This window comes from Drosophila busckii, chromosome 3R (genome assembly GCF_011750605.1).
Source record: "Drosophila busckii strain San Diego stock center, stock number 13000-0081.31 chromosome 3R, ASM1175060v1, whole genome shotgun sequence".
In the NCBI taxonomy this organism is placed as follows: Eukaryota; Metazoa; Arthropoda; class Insecta; order Diptera; family Drosophilidae; genus Drosophila; species Drosophila busckii.
The window spans coordinates 7536423-7552320 of NC_046607.1; the positions used below are offsets into that span (position 1 = coordinate 7536423).

A 15898-nucleotide genomic window follows, 5' to 3' on the forward strand; every position below is an offset into this window, starting at 1 on the left:
TATATTATTATTATTATATTATATATATATGGAATATATTCGTTTATGCTGTTAATTCAAAATTGCAAAACAAACAAAAAAGAATTCAAATTAAAAATCAATTTGATTTGTAATCAAATTACAATGAAAATAAAAAGTTTAAATGTTGAAAATAAATACACACACACACACACACCTATTTTTACAAGTTTCAATGGCCAAGTGTAAGCTATTGATGCCCATTGTAATGTAAAATATATTTTTTAAACAATTCCTACCCCTTTGACTGCACATAGACTCTGCTCGCCTAAATGGGCAATTGTGATTAGAAACAAAAAATTGTTTAAGCCATGAAGCTCTTTCTATGTATATATTAGTACCAAAATTTATAAGAAATCAAATTAAAATAAATTCACATTAATCCACGCTTGCTGGCGAGCAGAAGCTCTAACACAGACACACACACACACACTCACACACAGAATACTATTATTATGTTCATTGTTTGTTATTTTAATTTATATATACCATATATTAAAGATTGAGAATTACACTTGCTATTTGTAAACTGTAAATGTAGCTTTTAAAACATTAATGCAACAATTTATTGTTAAACATTGGAAACCCAAGTCGAATTAAACGCAGATGAAAGTACGCTACTACTTGTTTTTTCTCTCTTAACAACAACAATTGTCTTTTGTACTAGAGTATTGAATCCAAGCCGCGACGACGCGACCGCTGCGACAAAAGAAGGCGTGGCTTGTAGAGATCATCATTGGTGTAGCGCTGTTGCTGGCAGAGCTTTTGACTCAGTCGTCTGCCGCTCAGCTGACCTGTAAAAGTTGAAGAAAATCGAAGTCTTAAATCAACTAATAAATAATTATTTTGGTTTAATTATTATTTAGTGCTCTTACCCACAGTAAAGATCTTAAGTTAGTATATTGTTATATGAACTGATAGCATGTGAAAGGTAAGTTAAATGTAGATGAGAGTTTGAAATTTATGTTAATTTTTAAATATCTACATACCTTTCTCCTCTTTTTCCACCTCTTCATTCTCTTTGGAGTTCAGACTCAGCTCTGAGGGCGTAGGTGATGTCTTGGCAGTATCGAGCCGGTTACGCTTGGCATCGGGACTGTCTGTATTGCTGTTGCCACTGGAACTGCTACTGCTAGCGCTGCTGCTACTCTGTTGCGTGGATGAAATATTCTCACTGCTTAGGCGCCTCTTTGAATGGCTGCGTCGTCGGGATTGCGTCTCGTCAGCGCTGCTTAGCTGATTGAGCAAAGTGCGCCGATCTTTAATATGTTGTTCTAGCAGCTGTAGACGCAATGTAAACTCTTCCAAATTCTGCTCCAAATGCGTGCAAGACTCGCTTTCGCATTCAAGTTTAGGCTCACAATCAGACTCAGTTTCGGTCGTAGGTTGGGTTACTGCCACACTCTCCTCCATCCTCTCCTCAAGGCTTTCAACTTTTTTAGCATCTTTGACAAGCATTGGCTTATTCTCAGCTTCGGTTTGCTCGATGCTTGTTGGAGTCTTATTTTCTTTAGTGGGCTCCAGGCTAGCGGATTTTTGATTAGCAGTCGCTGCCTTCGGCGCCTCTCTCTCCGTTTTCGCCTCATCCTCTGTTTTCCTCGTCTCTTTCTCTGTTTTTGGAGCTTCTTCCTCTGTGTTTGGCGCATTTTCCCCTGTCTTCAGCACCTCTTCCTCCGTTTTCGGCGCCTTTTCCTCTGTCTCCCGCATCTTGCCCTCTGTCTTCTGCGTCTCTTCCTCTGCCCTTGCCGCCTCTTCCTCTGTCCTTGGCGCCTCTTCCCCTGTTTTCGGCACTTCTCGCTCTGGCTTCAGTACCTTTCTATCCGGCGATTCTCCATCTGCCTTCGGCACCTCTTCCTCTGTCGCTGTCTGTGGCTTCACTTCCTGCTTCGACTCAGTTTGCGTCCTTTGTTGTACGCTGCTTATTTCTATAAAACTTGAGCTGGATTGCATCAGCATATCAGTGACATTAACCACATGACTTGTGGGTAAAGACTCAGTTGCAGTTTCAGCAGTCTCAGTAGCACAATTATTATCATTAGCCTCCATCACATTACCGTTTTCTTTTGTTGAGGTATTGCTTACAAAAGTTGCGCTGCCACCATTTGTAGTAATTGCTTTGTTGTTGGCGCGGGGGGATTTGCCCTCATCATTGGAATCGTTGCTATGGCGTTTATGCAGCTTGGACTTTTCCTCGTTATGATCATCCTGAACACTAGTTGGCACTGTGACGCTAAGCGTACTCGAAGTTGAGCTGGACTTGTGGCGATCACGATCACTACGCTTGGAACTGGAAGATGAACTGTGACGACTGTGGCTGTGGCTGTGACTAGAACGATCACTCTTTGAGGTAGATGAACTGGATTTGTGTCGCTTGGAAGAAGAGCTCGATGACTCATGACGTGACGATGAGCTGCGCTTTGAATCATGATTGCTACGACTGGAACTGCTTGATGAGCTTTTATCATTTTTGGAACTGCTACTCCTGTGCCTAGAGCTGCTCGAAGTCTGTGAGGAGGAATGGGATGAAGAGTGCTTGGAGCTTGATGAATTTTTGCTGTGCGACTTGTCACGTTCGCGTCGTTGCGTACTATCGCTATGATGATGATGTTTTCGATCTCTGTCTCGCTCCTTGTTCTTATCTTTATCCAATTTAGTTGTCTTAAAGGACGAGGAAGTAGTAGCAGGAGATGCAGCAAATTCTGTAGACTTGTTGAGTTCCTCTTTAAGCTGCTGTTGCTGCTCAGTGACGACCAGTGGCGGCTCAGTGACGACCAGTGGCGGCTCAGTGACGATCAATGGCTGCTCTGTGGCTACCAGTGGCAACTCAGTAGCGACCAGTGGCGGCTCGGCGGCGATCAGTGCCAGCTCAGTGGCGACCAATAGTTGCTCAGCTATTGGCTTGGATTCATCGGACTCAATTTTATTTTCAGGTACGTCTGTTGCTGCAATTGCTGCAGCCTCTGCGGCTTCCAGCAGTAACTCAAAGTTGTTGGCTACTACCTGCTCATCCTCTGCAGTCACTACACATTCAGTCACTGGTGCAGCCTCAATTTCAACATTGTCGACATTGCAAATGTTGGCCTTAACCTCGCACATGATTGCATCCTCAATCGATAGCGACTGCGGCTCAGATCTGTGTCGCTCAGTGCCTGCAAGTATGAATTTGAAATAAATATTAATTAAAATAATTTAGCCGAGCTTGTTAAATAAACCTTGAAATGTGATTGCATCCTGTTTAATGTCGAAATGTAATTCCGGCCTAGCTTCGCTTTCAGTTTCGTCAGGATTTTCATTGAACTTAGGCATCTGTGCCTCTTCGGATATGTTGGCAGCCAAAGAAGAGTCAAGCTCCTCGCTTATGTTGAGGTTTGTAGCGTGCGCTGTTTCTGTGGATGCTATTGTTAGATGACTGTCACTAGAGACTTGAGACAGCTGTGAGGTTTGCGAGGCGCCAGCGTCACGGGATTCACCTGCCAACTCTTTGACATCCCGCACCGAGTCTGATGTATTTAATGACAGATTATTAATGTCATCTTTAAAGCTCGTAGCGGATTCAAAAGTTGGCGAAGCAACATCGTCATCCATGTCATCATCCACACCAGGTGGTGGCAATTCCCCCTCTTTGCTGTCTTCCTTTAAATCTGATTTGACTGTAGCGCGATCAGAATCGGGACTAATTTGCTCCAAATCTGTAGGTAGTAAGCAGGCTGCTGTTTCTATATTAAGTAGATTGCCACCATTCAAGTGTCCAAGTGTATGGCCTGGATACGGTGGCAAAGGCGGCGCAGGTAGCAGCGGTGGACGCGGAGGGGGTGGATTTGCTGGCGGCGGTGGTGGCGGTATGCCTAAATACTTATACGCAATACTCTCTATCTTTGGCTCAAAGATAGTGGCCACTTTGGGATTAACAACTTGGTCGACAATATGATCCACGCCCTTATCCAGCACATCTGAGCTAAAAATTTAGGTGGGTTAAGCAGTGCAAAGGATATTTATATATAACATAGTGACTTACTCCAACAAATGCTTACGTAGTCGCTCTCGCAACTGCACCTTGTTAGTTTCCGGTGTCCACTGCTGTTTGGCTAGAAAATCATTCACAGCAGTCTCAACTCGATTGCGCACATTTTGATAGGCTGGCTTTGTGTCCACATCCGCCAGACAGCAGTTAAAACGAAACTCATCGAAGACGCCCTGCGACTTGACCTCTTCGATGAGAGTCTTTACAAATTGGTCCATCTCGAGTGGACCAAAGCGTTTATTTATTATATTAATCAACAGACACAACTAAATTGCCAGACAAATGTTTTCTACAGCTGCTAACAGTGTGACCGCAGTGTGCTTTGTTTGCAAACACAGTGGATGACAGTATATTCGTAAAATAAAAATACGGTCTGACTGCTCGATAGTTCCCGCTCATTATCGTCTTTCGCCATTTTCCTCGCGCTCTGCGTCTAGGAATTTCGGGCTGTTTTTGTTAATTTGTTGTTTTGTGCAAAAAGAAAATGAAATTAAGTGCGGGTAGTTCACTTTCGAAAATGCAAGGCGCAGGCGTAGTAACTTCAACCACAGAGGCTACAGAAACAGCGACTGCAGGCAATGTCGCAACTGAAGCCGATAGCACTGTTGCTTTACAAACCTCAAAACAACGCTACCCAAGAAATTCACTACTAAAACATCGACAAATAATTGGCAACGACGCCGAGTCGGCAACCGACAGCAGTGAACAATGTACTGAAAATGAAACAAAGTCGCCCAGGCAAATAAAGACCACAAGCAGTAAGTAAAACGAGTAAAGTAAAAGGTAGAGCTAATGTTTGTATGACAGGAAAACGGGATCTGATAAATCTACAGTCGAACTTGAGTCCCAAGTACATAGGCTCACCAACAACTGTCTACGCCAGCGATGAAGGCCGTACAACGCGTCGTCGTAATCACACTCAAGTGGCAAACAGCAACTGCGAACTGAACGAAAAAGATGGTGAAAGCGAAACTGTAGCCTGTGCTGCTGATTCCCCTGAAGCATTTGTTGCTGGTGCACAGCTGATGCCAAGTAGCAGCTACCTGAGTCCGATTGATAAACTGCTCATCAAGAATGGTGCCAGCTCACCAAACAGCACAGGCTTCGAAGCGGATGCAGAAGATGTGGCGGTGCCACTGCCTCTAAGAAAGCAGACAAAGCGTAAAATGAAGCGTGGACCTAAAACAAAACTACAAGTAGCCATAGAGGAAATTAAAACAGAGCAAATTAATGAAACAGAACCCGAGGCCATTAAGAATGGGCAAACAATAGAAAATGAACAGATAGAAACTAGTGAAGTTGAAACTGTAGTAAAATCAACTGAAGTAACTCAAGCTGTCGTTGTCGATGTCGATATGGGCCATCAACTAACAGAAATAGTTGATTCAGAAATGAAACCCTCACCAGATATTACAGACACTGCCAATAACAGCGAACAGTCTGTTAAGTCCCCATCAACGATAAGTTTGGACAGCGCAAAGGGCTCATCCATCGTCACGGATGCTGGCTGGCCTACTTATCAGGTGGGTGAACTGTACTGGGGCAAATTATTCACCTACTGCTACTGGCCCTGCATGGTGTGTCCGGATCAATTTGATCAGGTAGTGGGTAATCTTCAAGTGCATCCGCAGCGCAAGTCCACAGATAGTGCGTCGGACACCCCACTTGTCGTGCAGGTGCATGTGCGTTTCTTTGCCGACAACGGGCGCTACAATTGGATAAAATCGGAGAATTTAATGCCCTTCAATGGACTTCCAGCCTATGATCAGCTACGCGAAGAAATCCGCCAACAGCATGGCCCCAAAAGCATGAAGTATAGACAAATGGTTCCCAAGCAAAACAAGGTCCTGGTCTGGCGCCAGGCCATCGATGAAGCTAATCAAGTGGCGCAATGCCCCTACGCACAACGGTTGGACAAGTTCTATGAGATTTATGAACAGTCGCAGTAAGTGTTGCTGACAGTTTTCATTAACTTGTGAGTTGATAAGACTTTTTTTTTTTGTTTTCAGGCTTTTGAATAAAGAAAAGCGCAAGCGCAGCAAGTCGATGTACCAGGACAGCTCTGATGTAGGCAGTAGTCTGTACGATTCTATGGACAACTTGCATGCCAGGCAATTGTTGGCAATTAAACGCGAACGCTCCACCTCGCCTTGCAGTCCGGCGTTCTCGCCAGTTAAAAGGAAACATGATATGCGCAGCAAGCGTCGTAAACTGAGCAGCAACTTGGAAGAGCATGTGGGTAATAACGTCGCCAGCACTCCAGACGTGATTAACTATAAAAATCCCGAATTTGGGCAATTGTTCGATGCCATTAAGGACTATGTTATGGTATATCGCCAGGAAGAGAAGGTAGAGAAAGTGCTGCTGGCAGTGGTGCGCAACATATGGTCATTGAAGCAGTTGCAACTTCGTGAGCTCGAGCGTGACTTGGCCAACAATAAGACCGAACTTTTGGGCTCGGCACACCAACTGAGCACTGAACGCGGCAACATTAAACGACTTTCGAATCGCTTAAAAACGAAATTACTGCGCCGCAGTGAAACGCCTGTGACTGTGACCCCCAGCCCAACGGAAGAGCACAATGAACCGCAGCACCCGCTCTCCGAGCAGCCAAAGACTAAGAAGCCAACTGGTCGACCCGTAGATGAGGTGGTTAGCGATATACTGCAACTAGATCGCAAGTATTTGTTTCGCGGGCTCAATCGAGAGCCTGTCTGTAAATACTGCTATGAGCCTGGCAGCAATCTTCAGCGTTGCGGAAGCAACTGTAATAGCTGGTTCCATGCTGGTTGCCTGCAACACTCGCCAAAGATGCACCAGGAGGAACCAGCACACATAACGGGCGATCTGGACGTGGTGGTCAAGCAGCCATCATTGATATGCCACGAATGCACAATCGGCACCTCGGACAGCTGTTGCATTTGTCATCAAATGCAGTTGCCTGTCAGCACGCCACCCAATTCCCCAGAGAAGAGCAATGCTGTCGAGGCACAGTCCACTAGCCAGCTCATTGTCTGCAGCCAGCCCTTGTGCAGCATTAGGTTTCATGCCGCTTGTTGCAAGTACTGGCCACAGGCGAGCATTAGCAGTAGCTCCTCAGCACGCTGCCCCATGCATGTTTGCCACACTTGCGTCTCAGATGATCCAAGTGGTAAATTCCAGCATCTGGGCAACTCGAAGCTAATCAAGTGCGTGAAATGCCCAGCCACTTACCATCAGGACTCGCGTTGCATACCCGCCGGCTCGCGCATGCTTACTGCCACCTATTTGATCTGTCCGCGTCACAATATTGCCAAGGCAGACGCGCATCTGAATGTGCTCTGGTGCTACATTTGCGTGCGCGGCGGCGAGCTGGTCTGTTGCGAAACATGCCCCATTGCCGTCCATGCGCATTGCCGCAATATACCCATCAAGACCAATGAGAGCTACATTTGTGAGGAGTGCGAGAGCGGACGCTTGCCGCTCTACGGTGAAATTGTTTGGGCTAAGTTTAACAATTTTCGCTGGTGGCCTGCTATCATACTACCGCCCACCGAAATACCCAGCAACATTTTGAAGAAGCCACATGGCTTAAACGATTTTGTAGTACGCTTCTTTGGCACCAATGACCATGGCTGGATTTCACGCAGACGTGTCTATTTGTACATCGAGGGCGACACCGGCGATGGCTACAAGAGCAAGTCGCTCATGTCCAAGCACTATAAGGATGGTGTGGAGGAAGCCACACGTTTTCTACAGCTCATCAAGGCCAAGCGTCAGGAGCAGGCTATTGGACGTGCCAGCGGCAGCAAGCTACAGCCACCACCTTATGTCAAAATCAAGGCCAACAAACCGGTGCCACCGGTACGCTTTGTCCACAACGAGGAGGATGTGAATGTGTGCGAGTGCAAGCCGAATAGCGAGCATCCCTGCGGCCCCGAATCTGGCTGTCTCAATCGCATGCTCTACCATGAATGCCATCCGGATCATTGTCGAGCCGGCAGCAAGTGCGAAAATAAGCTGTTTGAGCTGCGTAAATCCCCACGACTGGATGTTGTATACATGAACGAACGTGGTTTCGGTTTGGTCTGCCGCGAGCCCATTGCCGAGGGCACCTTTGTCATAGAGTATGTAGGCGAGGTGATTAACCATGCCGAGTTTCAGCGACGCATGGCACAAAAGACACGGAATCGCGATGAAAACTTTTATTTTCTTGGCGTGGAAAAGGATTTCATTATAGACGCCGGGCCCAAGGGCAATCTGGCGCGCTTCATGAATCATTCGTGTGCTCCCAATTGTGCCACTCAAAAATGGACGGTCAACTGCATAAATCGCGTGGGACTGTTCGCTATTAAGGATATACCAGAGGTAGCTACTCATATTTTCGCAAAAGATTTAGCTTGTGCTAATGTAACTTGTTTTGATTTCAGGATACGGAGTTAACTTTCAATTATTTATGGGATGATTTAATGAACAATGGTAAGAAGGCTTGCTTCTGTGGCTCCAAGGGCTGTTCCGGTGCGATTGGTGGCAAACTGAAGGAAGAGCAGGTAAACATAAACTACAGCAACTGGCAATTGTGCACACTTTAAGCTAAACGTATTATTTTATCTTTTAGGAGGCCAACTCGACATCTGTGAAAAGCAAGGCGAACTCGAAGTTGAAGCAAATGCAGCGTGGCAAAGGGTTGCGCATACATGTGGCGCCTGCTAAGAAAAACAATAGCAAAAAATTAAAAAATAAGCAAAGTAGTTCAGATAATGCGATTACAAAGGTGGCGCCCCAGACCGAAACTGACGTAAAGCCAGCATAGTTACATTTTTTTTAAACTCTTTACAAAGCATATTTATTATTTAGCATAAGTCTAAGAATTGCGTTAGTCAAAAACAAAATGTATACACAAAAATGTATTTTATTTTTCAAATCAGTTCATTAATGCTAAAATTACGAATTAATATATACACAAAATATGCATGGTTTGCACACACAGCGGCGTATAGAAAAAATATATATATATCATTATTATCATATACAGTTAATTAGTAGGTAAATTTGTTCAAATTTTGGTACTGTCTCTTAGCTGCCTAAATAAAGTAAATGTGGCTAGCTCTTTGGCAAACAAGTGACTAAAACAAAAAAGAAACTAAAAACCTTAGTTCTAAGAGTATGCACACTTTGCTTATTCATAAAACATACTACTAAACTCACGCAACTCAACTGAAATGTATGCCAAAATAAAGTTAATAAAAAAGAAAAGAAAAATCTCTTGTGTTGCCTAAACAGGCGAGTCTTTGCTTATTATTTGGCTAAAGTAACCCGTTTGGAATTTTGGCACTACGGCCTCAATCTTCTTGACAATGGAGCTGAGCGATTCGCGGGACATCTCATAGAGCGTATTGAGCGAGATTAAACGCATGCCACTCTGATGGCACACCTCGATCACAGACCACTTCTCCAGCAGCTTCAAGCAATTGCGCACCGAATCAGTCGAGATGCTTTCAGCTGCAGAAAAGAAATTACAGAAATATTAAATCGTATACACGATGTGAAGACACTGTTGCTGACTAAAATAGAGAAACTGTCAATCACTTTCGTTCAAAATGTTAATAATTAATTTAAAAATGTACAAGTTAAGAGTTTAAATAAGTATTTATATATAGCTCTTGAAATGTAGCGTCATTAACAATAAATCTTGTATGTACTAACCCAAAAAATATCTGCTTGTGGATTATTAGTCTTGTTTCTATTATAGTAAGCACGCAGTGTGTGGTGATGAAGAATCACTTACCGTAAATACAGCTGCCCGACTTGACTTTGTTGCTTAGATCATTAATCACAAAGCCAATGAACTCAGACTCTAGCATGGAGCTGTGATGTAGTATTTGCAGCGCTTGCACCACGGCCAGATAAGTAGCACTAAACGGGGCCAATACTTCACAGAGATAACGCTGCTGCTGTAAAGTTTCTGTGGACAGCAGCAATAGCTCATCCAAGCCATAAGCTTTTTGTGAGCGAACCTCATCATCATCATCGTCGTCATGCTCATCCAGCTCATAATTTCGCGCTATGCGACGTGCTTGTAACGCATTCTCTGCTTCAGGCAACTGCAGATATATCAAATTGTATAAAAATATAAACTTGAAGCGTATTTGACAAATATTAACCTCTTTGCGACATATATAGCCACTGTTGAGAAGATCGTCCAAGTGCTTTTGCAGCATGCGTTCCAGCACTTGTGTAGGTTTATTCAATATAAACTCATAGCGATAGACCAGACAATTTTCGAGTGCAGTGTCTATAAGTTTCTGGCGCGGTACACTAGGTGGCGCATCAATGCTGCTGCTGCTGCTTGTTGCTTCAGGTAAGAGCGAATGATAGGTGGTTAACAATATGGAACTCAATGCAAAGTGCGGCGTCAGCATGTTTGAGTAATAGGCCAACTCAATAAAGCTTTCCACTCTGCTCGCAGCGCGTATAAACATATGACCCTGCTCATCTCGTGTGCGTGTGACCAAGCCTGCAATTAATATACAATTAAATTGAGTTGCTTGCAGCTTAAAGCTTATTATAGCACACCTGGTCCTAACAAGTCACAAGCATATGCCAGCACATGTGATGACTCGCCAGAAAAACCCAAGTCCTTGCAACCAATCAGCGAATTGCGCAAATCATCCAAAGCAGCAGACAGTTTCTGTTCGGTAGCGCCTTGGCGATAACGCGTTAGCAGCAAAAAAGCCAATGCATTGGTAGACATCACAGAGGTGGCAGCGGCGCAGTCAAAGACTACCTGACGCGAGATGCTCTCAATGAGATTGCGATGCTCCTCGCAAACAACATCGGTGCCGTACAACGATGAAGTGGATTGGTTATGCTGCAACGTTCTGTAACAGAGAGCTAAATTACAGTACAGAAAATTTATACAAATATAAAAATTGCATACTTGGCTGTAGGCTTGTACAACTTGTTGCTGCCTTCCTCGAGTGCTATTTTATTATACGAGCTGACCAGTTCACGTATGGAGTAGGGCTCATTGAAGTCAATGCGCATCAGTCCGTAGTTGGAGTTAAGTGCCTGCCAAATTCCAGAGATGGCCTTGCGAAAAGTCTCCGGCACCTTGCGTTCACCTTTCTGCTCGCGCACAAAGTTGCCATCGACAAGCCGTTCGTAGTTCACAGATACAGGCACTAGCAGTGCATCTGGAATGCTGCCATCCATAAAAGCATTCACAATAACGGAGAGTATACCGCCCTTGGGCATGCATGGTTTGCCGGTACGTGTTCGTCCGCCTTCAATAAAGAACTCCACATTGTGGCCTTGCTTCAGTGCATGTGTTAGATACAAGTGTAGAGCAGCGCGATAGAGTACATCCTTCTTGCCCTCCACGGGATCAATTTTACGTTTTATGAAAAAGGCGCCTAGGCCACGCAGCAGTGATCCAAAAACAGGTATTTGCAAATTATTACCAGCGGCCACCAACGGACTGCGAATGTCATTGTTAGTCAGTATCCAGGTCACCATGATGTAGTCCAAATGACTGCGATGCAGCGGCACAAAAATTAGTGGCGTATCGGGTGCACGCTTCGACACATTTTTGAGCATTTCGATTTGCTTGGTATTGGTCACTACACCGGATAAAAAGCACGGCAAGAGTTTGTATAGTACCCAAGAGGTCAGGGCCAACAAAGCGTTGTTCAATGTGGATCCCATCTCCTTAAGTATAGTCATAGCACGCTGTTCCTGCTTGCGTAAAATCTTTTGATACGAGATTCCTGCTTTGGTATCTTCTTCCTCAGTCTGTTCACCACTGATGCTGCGTCCGAGTATGCGATGGCCATTTTGAGCATAGCGTTGATCACGTAACGTTTGCTCGGCGGCCTGTTTAATGGCATGCTTTAGAACGGCATCGTTGTGTACGATCTCCGTGACCTATGAGCACATAATACAAACATACATATACAAATTCAAACCAAGCATAAAGCACATGATCTAAAAGTACTTACTTGGCGGTAGTCAAATTTTTCGCTGCGCCAAACTTGCGCCACATAAGGAAACAATATGCCCCAGTCCAAGCTACTTTTCAGTGGCTTTAAACCCGCATGCGGTGTCACCTGTAACATATTCTCCGTGCCAATGCCATGGTTAACCGAACTTTGTGCTTTCGGCTCCTACAGAAAAAAATACAAATAAAACATTCAATCAAGCGCGCACATGCAGAACGAAAGCTTACAATGTAAAGGTATACACATATATGCATGTTTATTTATTGTTGTTTACCTCGAACCAGCCACGCGCCTGATACTCCTGCATTATATTTGTGAGATTCACTAATCAAAAATAATGTAATTTGCTAAATAGTTCACAGCATTTAATATTTTTTGCAAAAAGCGCCGGCAAGCGATAGCGATAGGAACTAAATTGCAAATTTTATCGATATAACTTTGAAATAACAATCGTCTGGCAACGCTACGCAAGTTTTGTATATAAAAACGTATGTTTGTATTTAATTTAAAAGATTGTTGTGTTTTCCTCAATGAACACCTTATCAGTTATGTTCGTATGTAAATTATATATACAAATGAGCTCTAAGGTTATTAATTGATACTGTGCATGTGGCTACTTAATGTTTTTTTGTGTAAACTTACATTTGATGCACGCAGCGTGTAAAGAATATCGCTGCCGATGCTGTTGAACTTGCCCAGTGACGTGCGATAGCTTAGTTTCAAATTGGGAAACAAACGTGCGATAATTGCAGAAGCTCTATAAACAAAAGAAATTTTACATTGTAGATTGCAATAAATATGGAATAGTGTTTACACCCCGGCAACTAAAACTAATTGAATTTTGCCGACTCTTATCTTAACAGTAGCAGTCAATAAAAGTTTTGATTGCCCCCCATCATAACAATAAATTAAGTCTGTAGTCCAACTACTAGTTATGATTGTACATACACACAATATGTACATACATATGTATGTATATTTTAATTGAGTTCACTAACCTATTAAGCATGTGGCATACGTATGAATATTTTATTTGATAAGTCTCTAATGGTTAATAAAAAAGAGTAAAATTGAACTTTGTTTAAAACTAATTAGTTAATTTGTAAAATGTGTTTAATTATGTTTAAGATATTTCTTACATTTCATTATAGAAATTGACCGGTATCTATGTTTCGCGTACGATGCAACAAGTGCATTAAAGATGCAGATGCAGGACTGCTATTAAGCCTAACGCAATGTCAGCATGTCCTTTGCAGCCAGTGCATCAAAACAGGCAACGATAAAGACAAGTGTCCGATTTGCATGGCCAAGCTAAAAAGCGAGCCCATTACTCGCAATATGCCCGACAATGTTGCCCATTATTTTGAGAATCCCAGCAAGTAGATTTACTTCCTGAAGATTTACAGGAATATAAGTCGATTTCAGATGGAACAGCGTGCCTACACCTTCAATCACTTTGCAAAAAATAACTTAAACATATAAATATGTTTAACAATATTTATGTATTCTATTAAGCAATTTTCATTGTCTAGTAAGTAAAGCTTCAGTATGGAGCATTATAAAGGAATTTTTTGAAAGTGCAGACGCTGAACGTATGTATTACAAAAAAACATCCTAAAAATAAGAAAAAACAACAATATTGTTATGATTTTTATTTTCTAAATATGTTTAACCATATTAAACTAAACCGTTTTCAATATTTAGTAAGTAATTTTAGCATATACATAAAAATATTCATTTATGTAAGGGAAAATGAAAGGAAAAAAAGAAAACACCTCAAGTACAACATTACAATAAAAACATATTGCTGTAATTTGGATTTTCGAAATGTGTTTAATCACATTAAATTAAATAGCTTTCATTGTCTAGTAACAGTTTACTTATTTTTGAACAATGGGACGGTCTTTTTGCGCACCTGCTAATTAATTTATGAGTACGATGAATTTATTATCGGCACAATAACACTCCAACACTTTCTTTATGATTCAATTACGGTAAACATAAAGCTATGCCGATTATGAACTGAGCTTTGCACTGGTTGGGCGTGAACATTGTAATCTGACTTTATTGCCCGATTAAAGGTGCATCTAAAATAACACAATTACTGTGTACGCTAATCAGCTAATTAACTCCTCATTTTTTATATGTATGTATATAGGTGAATATGTAAACATATTCATATGCATGCGTTGTTGGGCTCATTTTAATTATCATACTTTTTACAAAGCGATCGAATGAGTTGCTCAACGCTTATCATACCAGACAGCAACATTAACAAAGAGAGCGGCAGAGATAGTGGAAGAGAGCAATAACAGGTGTGAGAGCAAGTGAAAATAGAAAAGTTTTCGCATGCAAATTTACGTCACAGCAATGACCTTTATGCATCCTTAGAAACAATTCACCCACAAGCACATTGATGCGCCATAAATTCTCACAATACATATGCAACTTGCAACTTTAAATGCATGTGTGTAAGACTCGTTGCCGGCAACAGGCGCCAACCACCTGTCCCAAACAATAACAAACAAATGTCGAAGTGATCAAACAAACATGTGAGCTTATTGCTCACGCAAAAATAGTACAAATCTGTAAATACATATGTATGTACCAGATACAGATGCTCAAAGAGTGTGCTGCTAAAAATAAATAAATTCTCTTTTGACCATCAATTTACATAAATATGCACACATTTGCAATTACACACATACATATACACATTTACTTGAGTGCCTGTGTCTGCGTCATTAATTGAACTTGATAGATGCGCTGCAAGCAGATTTACTGCCGGCGCATGATTTCTTTACCGACATTTCCCTAGCATCCACTTTAATATCCTCCATCACCAACGTTATTTGTTACTCACCTAGTTTTTGCAAAGACGTAGTAAACAACCAGTGCAACTGAAGCGATCTCAATGCCACCGAGCAAAGAAATCTCGGCGACGCACTGGATAAAGTTTAAAACACTCGACAACATGATTGCGCGATAGAGGTGAGGCTACTGGTCAAATTCACGGCCAGCGTCTCCTTTTTTAATAGCTGTAATTAAGACGCCACTGCGCCACACGATTTTATAAACTATTCTGATATGTATTCGTTGTGGAAAAGAGTGATGAGCGTCAAAGCGTCTCCGACAGCGTCTCCCCACCCTTTGCAGTAATTCCCTAGTCTGTATTTGTATCTGTCACACTGCAGTGATTACGCTGCTCGGAAGCTGAGTGTATGTTGTGTTTGTACTGCGCTCTACTCGCACTCTATATTATAACCAGACATTGTTGATGTCGCGACCCGTAATTCGCACAAACAACTTACATACATACATAAATATTATGTATGTATGTAGTAAAAATATTAAAATCGTATCGTATGATTTGTTTCGGGCGATTTGTGTTGCTTCTGTTTTCACTTAGTTCGCTTATTAAATAGATTTTGATAATCGCGTTGATAATACAATAACACAATTATTGCGAACAAATAGCACATTGAAATTCAACTCCACAATTGTTTTATTTTTCTGTCACTTTTTTTGCGATGACACTTCTTATTTGTAATCTTGTCCTTTCTTTTGTGTTCGCTTCTTGGTTGTCTGGCTCTGTGTTGCCGGCTCCTTTGTGTTTTTTGTTTTGCTCGCAATCTCAAATTTTCCACTGCGCACGTTACACAAACCGCTCGACTCGAGCGCTGACGACGGAATAAACACGCTTGCAATCGTTGACGTTTAATTAAATACCAATTAACGTGACAATAAATGTGCACATATTAAGTAAAAACAACAACAATGGAGCATCGGCGCATGCCGAAACGAAGATCAGAATCGCGGCAGAGCTTCGTAAATAAAATTTCCTCACGAAGCATTGATAGGCATCAGAAGCGAGTGTTAT

General features: G+C 42.4%; 3 protein-coding genes across 5 annotated transcripts; 1 reads left to right on the forward strand and 2 right to left on the reverse strand.

Annotated features, from left to right (window-relative positions):
• Nucleotides 1-107: 107 nt before the first annotated feature.
• On the reverse strand, nt 108-4312 carry LOC108602760 (biorientation of chromosomes in cell division protein 1-like 1). Of its 2 annotated transcripts, XM_017990932.1 has the most exons (5): nt 4034-4312; nt 3231-3973; nt 1008-3167; nt 894-932; nt 721-812 (listed from the first exon to the last, which is right to left on the reverse strand). In XM_017990932.1, exons 1-4 carry the CDS (start codon nt 4255-4257, stop codon nt 913-915), a joined length of 3147 nt encoding a protein of 1048 aa, XP_017846421.1. In that variant the 5' UTR covers nt 4258-4312; the 3' UTR covers nt 721-812; nt 894-912. The 2 variants fall into 2 exon arrangements, with proteins under 2 accessions (XP_017846420.1, XP_017846421.1); XM_017990931.1 differs by lacking the exon at nt 894-932 and having other exon boundaries at nt 108-812; nt 4034-4310.
• A 215-nt stretch (nt 4313-4527) lies between these two features.
• LOC108603433 (probable histone-lysine N-methyltransferase Mes-4) lies at nt 4528-8865 on the forward strand. The gene is made up of 5 exons (XM_017992253.1): nt 4528-4797; nt 4847-5984; nt 6049-8386; nt 8449-8568; nt 8637-8865. The coding sequence occupies exons 1-5, from the start codon at nt 4557-4559 to the stop codon at nt 8829-8831; spliced, it is 4032 nt and encodes a 1343-aa protein (XP_017847742.1). The 5' UTR covers nt 4528-4556; the 3' UTR covers nt 8832-8865.
• Nucleotides 8866-8919: 54 nt separating this feature from the next.
• LOC108603434 (glycerol-3-phosphate acyltransferase 1, mitochondrial) lies at nt 8920-15895 on the reverse strand. 2 transcript variants are annotated; one of them, XM_017992254.2, is made up of 8 exons: nt 14882-15895; nt 12661-12775; nt 12019-12183; nt 10959-11944; nt 10595-10899; nt 10183-10535; nt 9807-10122; nt 8920-9520 (listed from the first exon to the last, which is right to left on the reverse strand). In XM_017992254.2, the coding sequence occupies exons 1-8, from the start codon at nt 14992-14994 to the stop codon at nt 9294-9296; spliced, it is 2580 nt and encodes an 859-aa protein (XP_017847743.1). In that variant the 5' UTR covers nt 14995-15895; the 3' UTR covers nt 8920-9293. The 2 variants fall into 2 exon arrangements, with proteins under 2 accessions (XP_017847743.1, XP_017847745.1); XM_017992256.2 differs by lacking the exons at nt 12661-12775; nt 14882-15895 and adding an exon at nt 12293-12344 and having other exon boundaries at nt 8921-9520.
• Nucleotides 15896-15898: the final 3 nt, after the last annotated feature.

Bases quoted from the DNA above. Each gene is read 5' to 3' on its own strand.
- LOC108602760 (XM_017990931.1), bottom strand. From the start codon at position 4,257: ATGGACCAATTTGTAAAGACTCTCATCGAAGAGGTCAAGTCGCAGGGC. The intron at 3,168-3,230 runs GTTTATTTAACA...TCATACTTGCAG, and splicing joins GGATGCAATCACATTTCAAG to GCACTGAGCGACACAGATCT. The intron at 813-1,007 runs GTATGTAGATAT...CAACTTTTACAG, and splicing joins GGTGGAAAAAGAGGAGAAAG to GTCAGCTGAGCGGCAGACGA.
- LOC108603433 (XM_017992253.1), top strand. From the start codon at position 4,557: ATGCAAGGCGCAGGCGTAGTAACTTCAACCACAGAGGCTACAGAAACA. The intron at 4,798-4,846 runs GTAAGTAAAACG...TTTGTATGACAG, and splicing joins GCAAATAAAGACCACAAGCA to GAAAACGGGATCTGATAAAT. The intron at 8,569-8,636 runs GTAAACATAAAC...TTTATCTTTTAG, and splicing joins GCAAACTGAAGGAAGAGCAG to GAGGCCAACTCGACATCTGT.
- LOC108603434 (XM_017992254.2), bottom strand. From the start codon at position 14,994: ATGTTGTCGAGTGTTTTAAACTTTATCCAGTGCGTCGCCGAGATTTCT. The intron at 11,945-12,018 runs GTAAGTACTTTT...ATGTGCTCATAG, and splicing joins AAAAATTTGACTACCGCCAA to GTCACGGAGATCGTACACAA. The intron at 9,521-9,806 runs GTAAGTGATTCT...TCTTTTCTGCAG, and splicing joins GTCGGGCAGCTGTATTTACG to CTGAAAGCATCTCGACTGAT.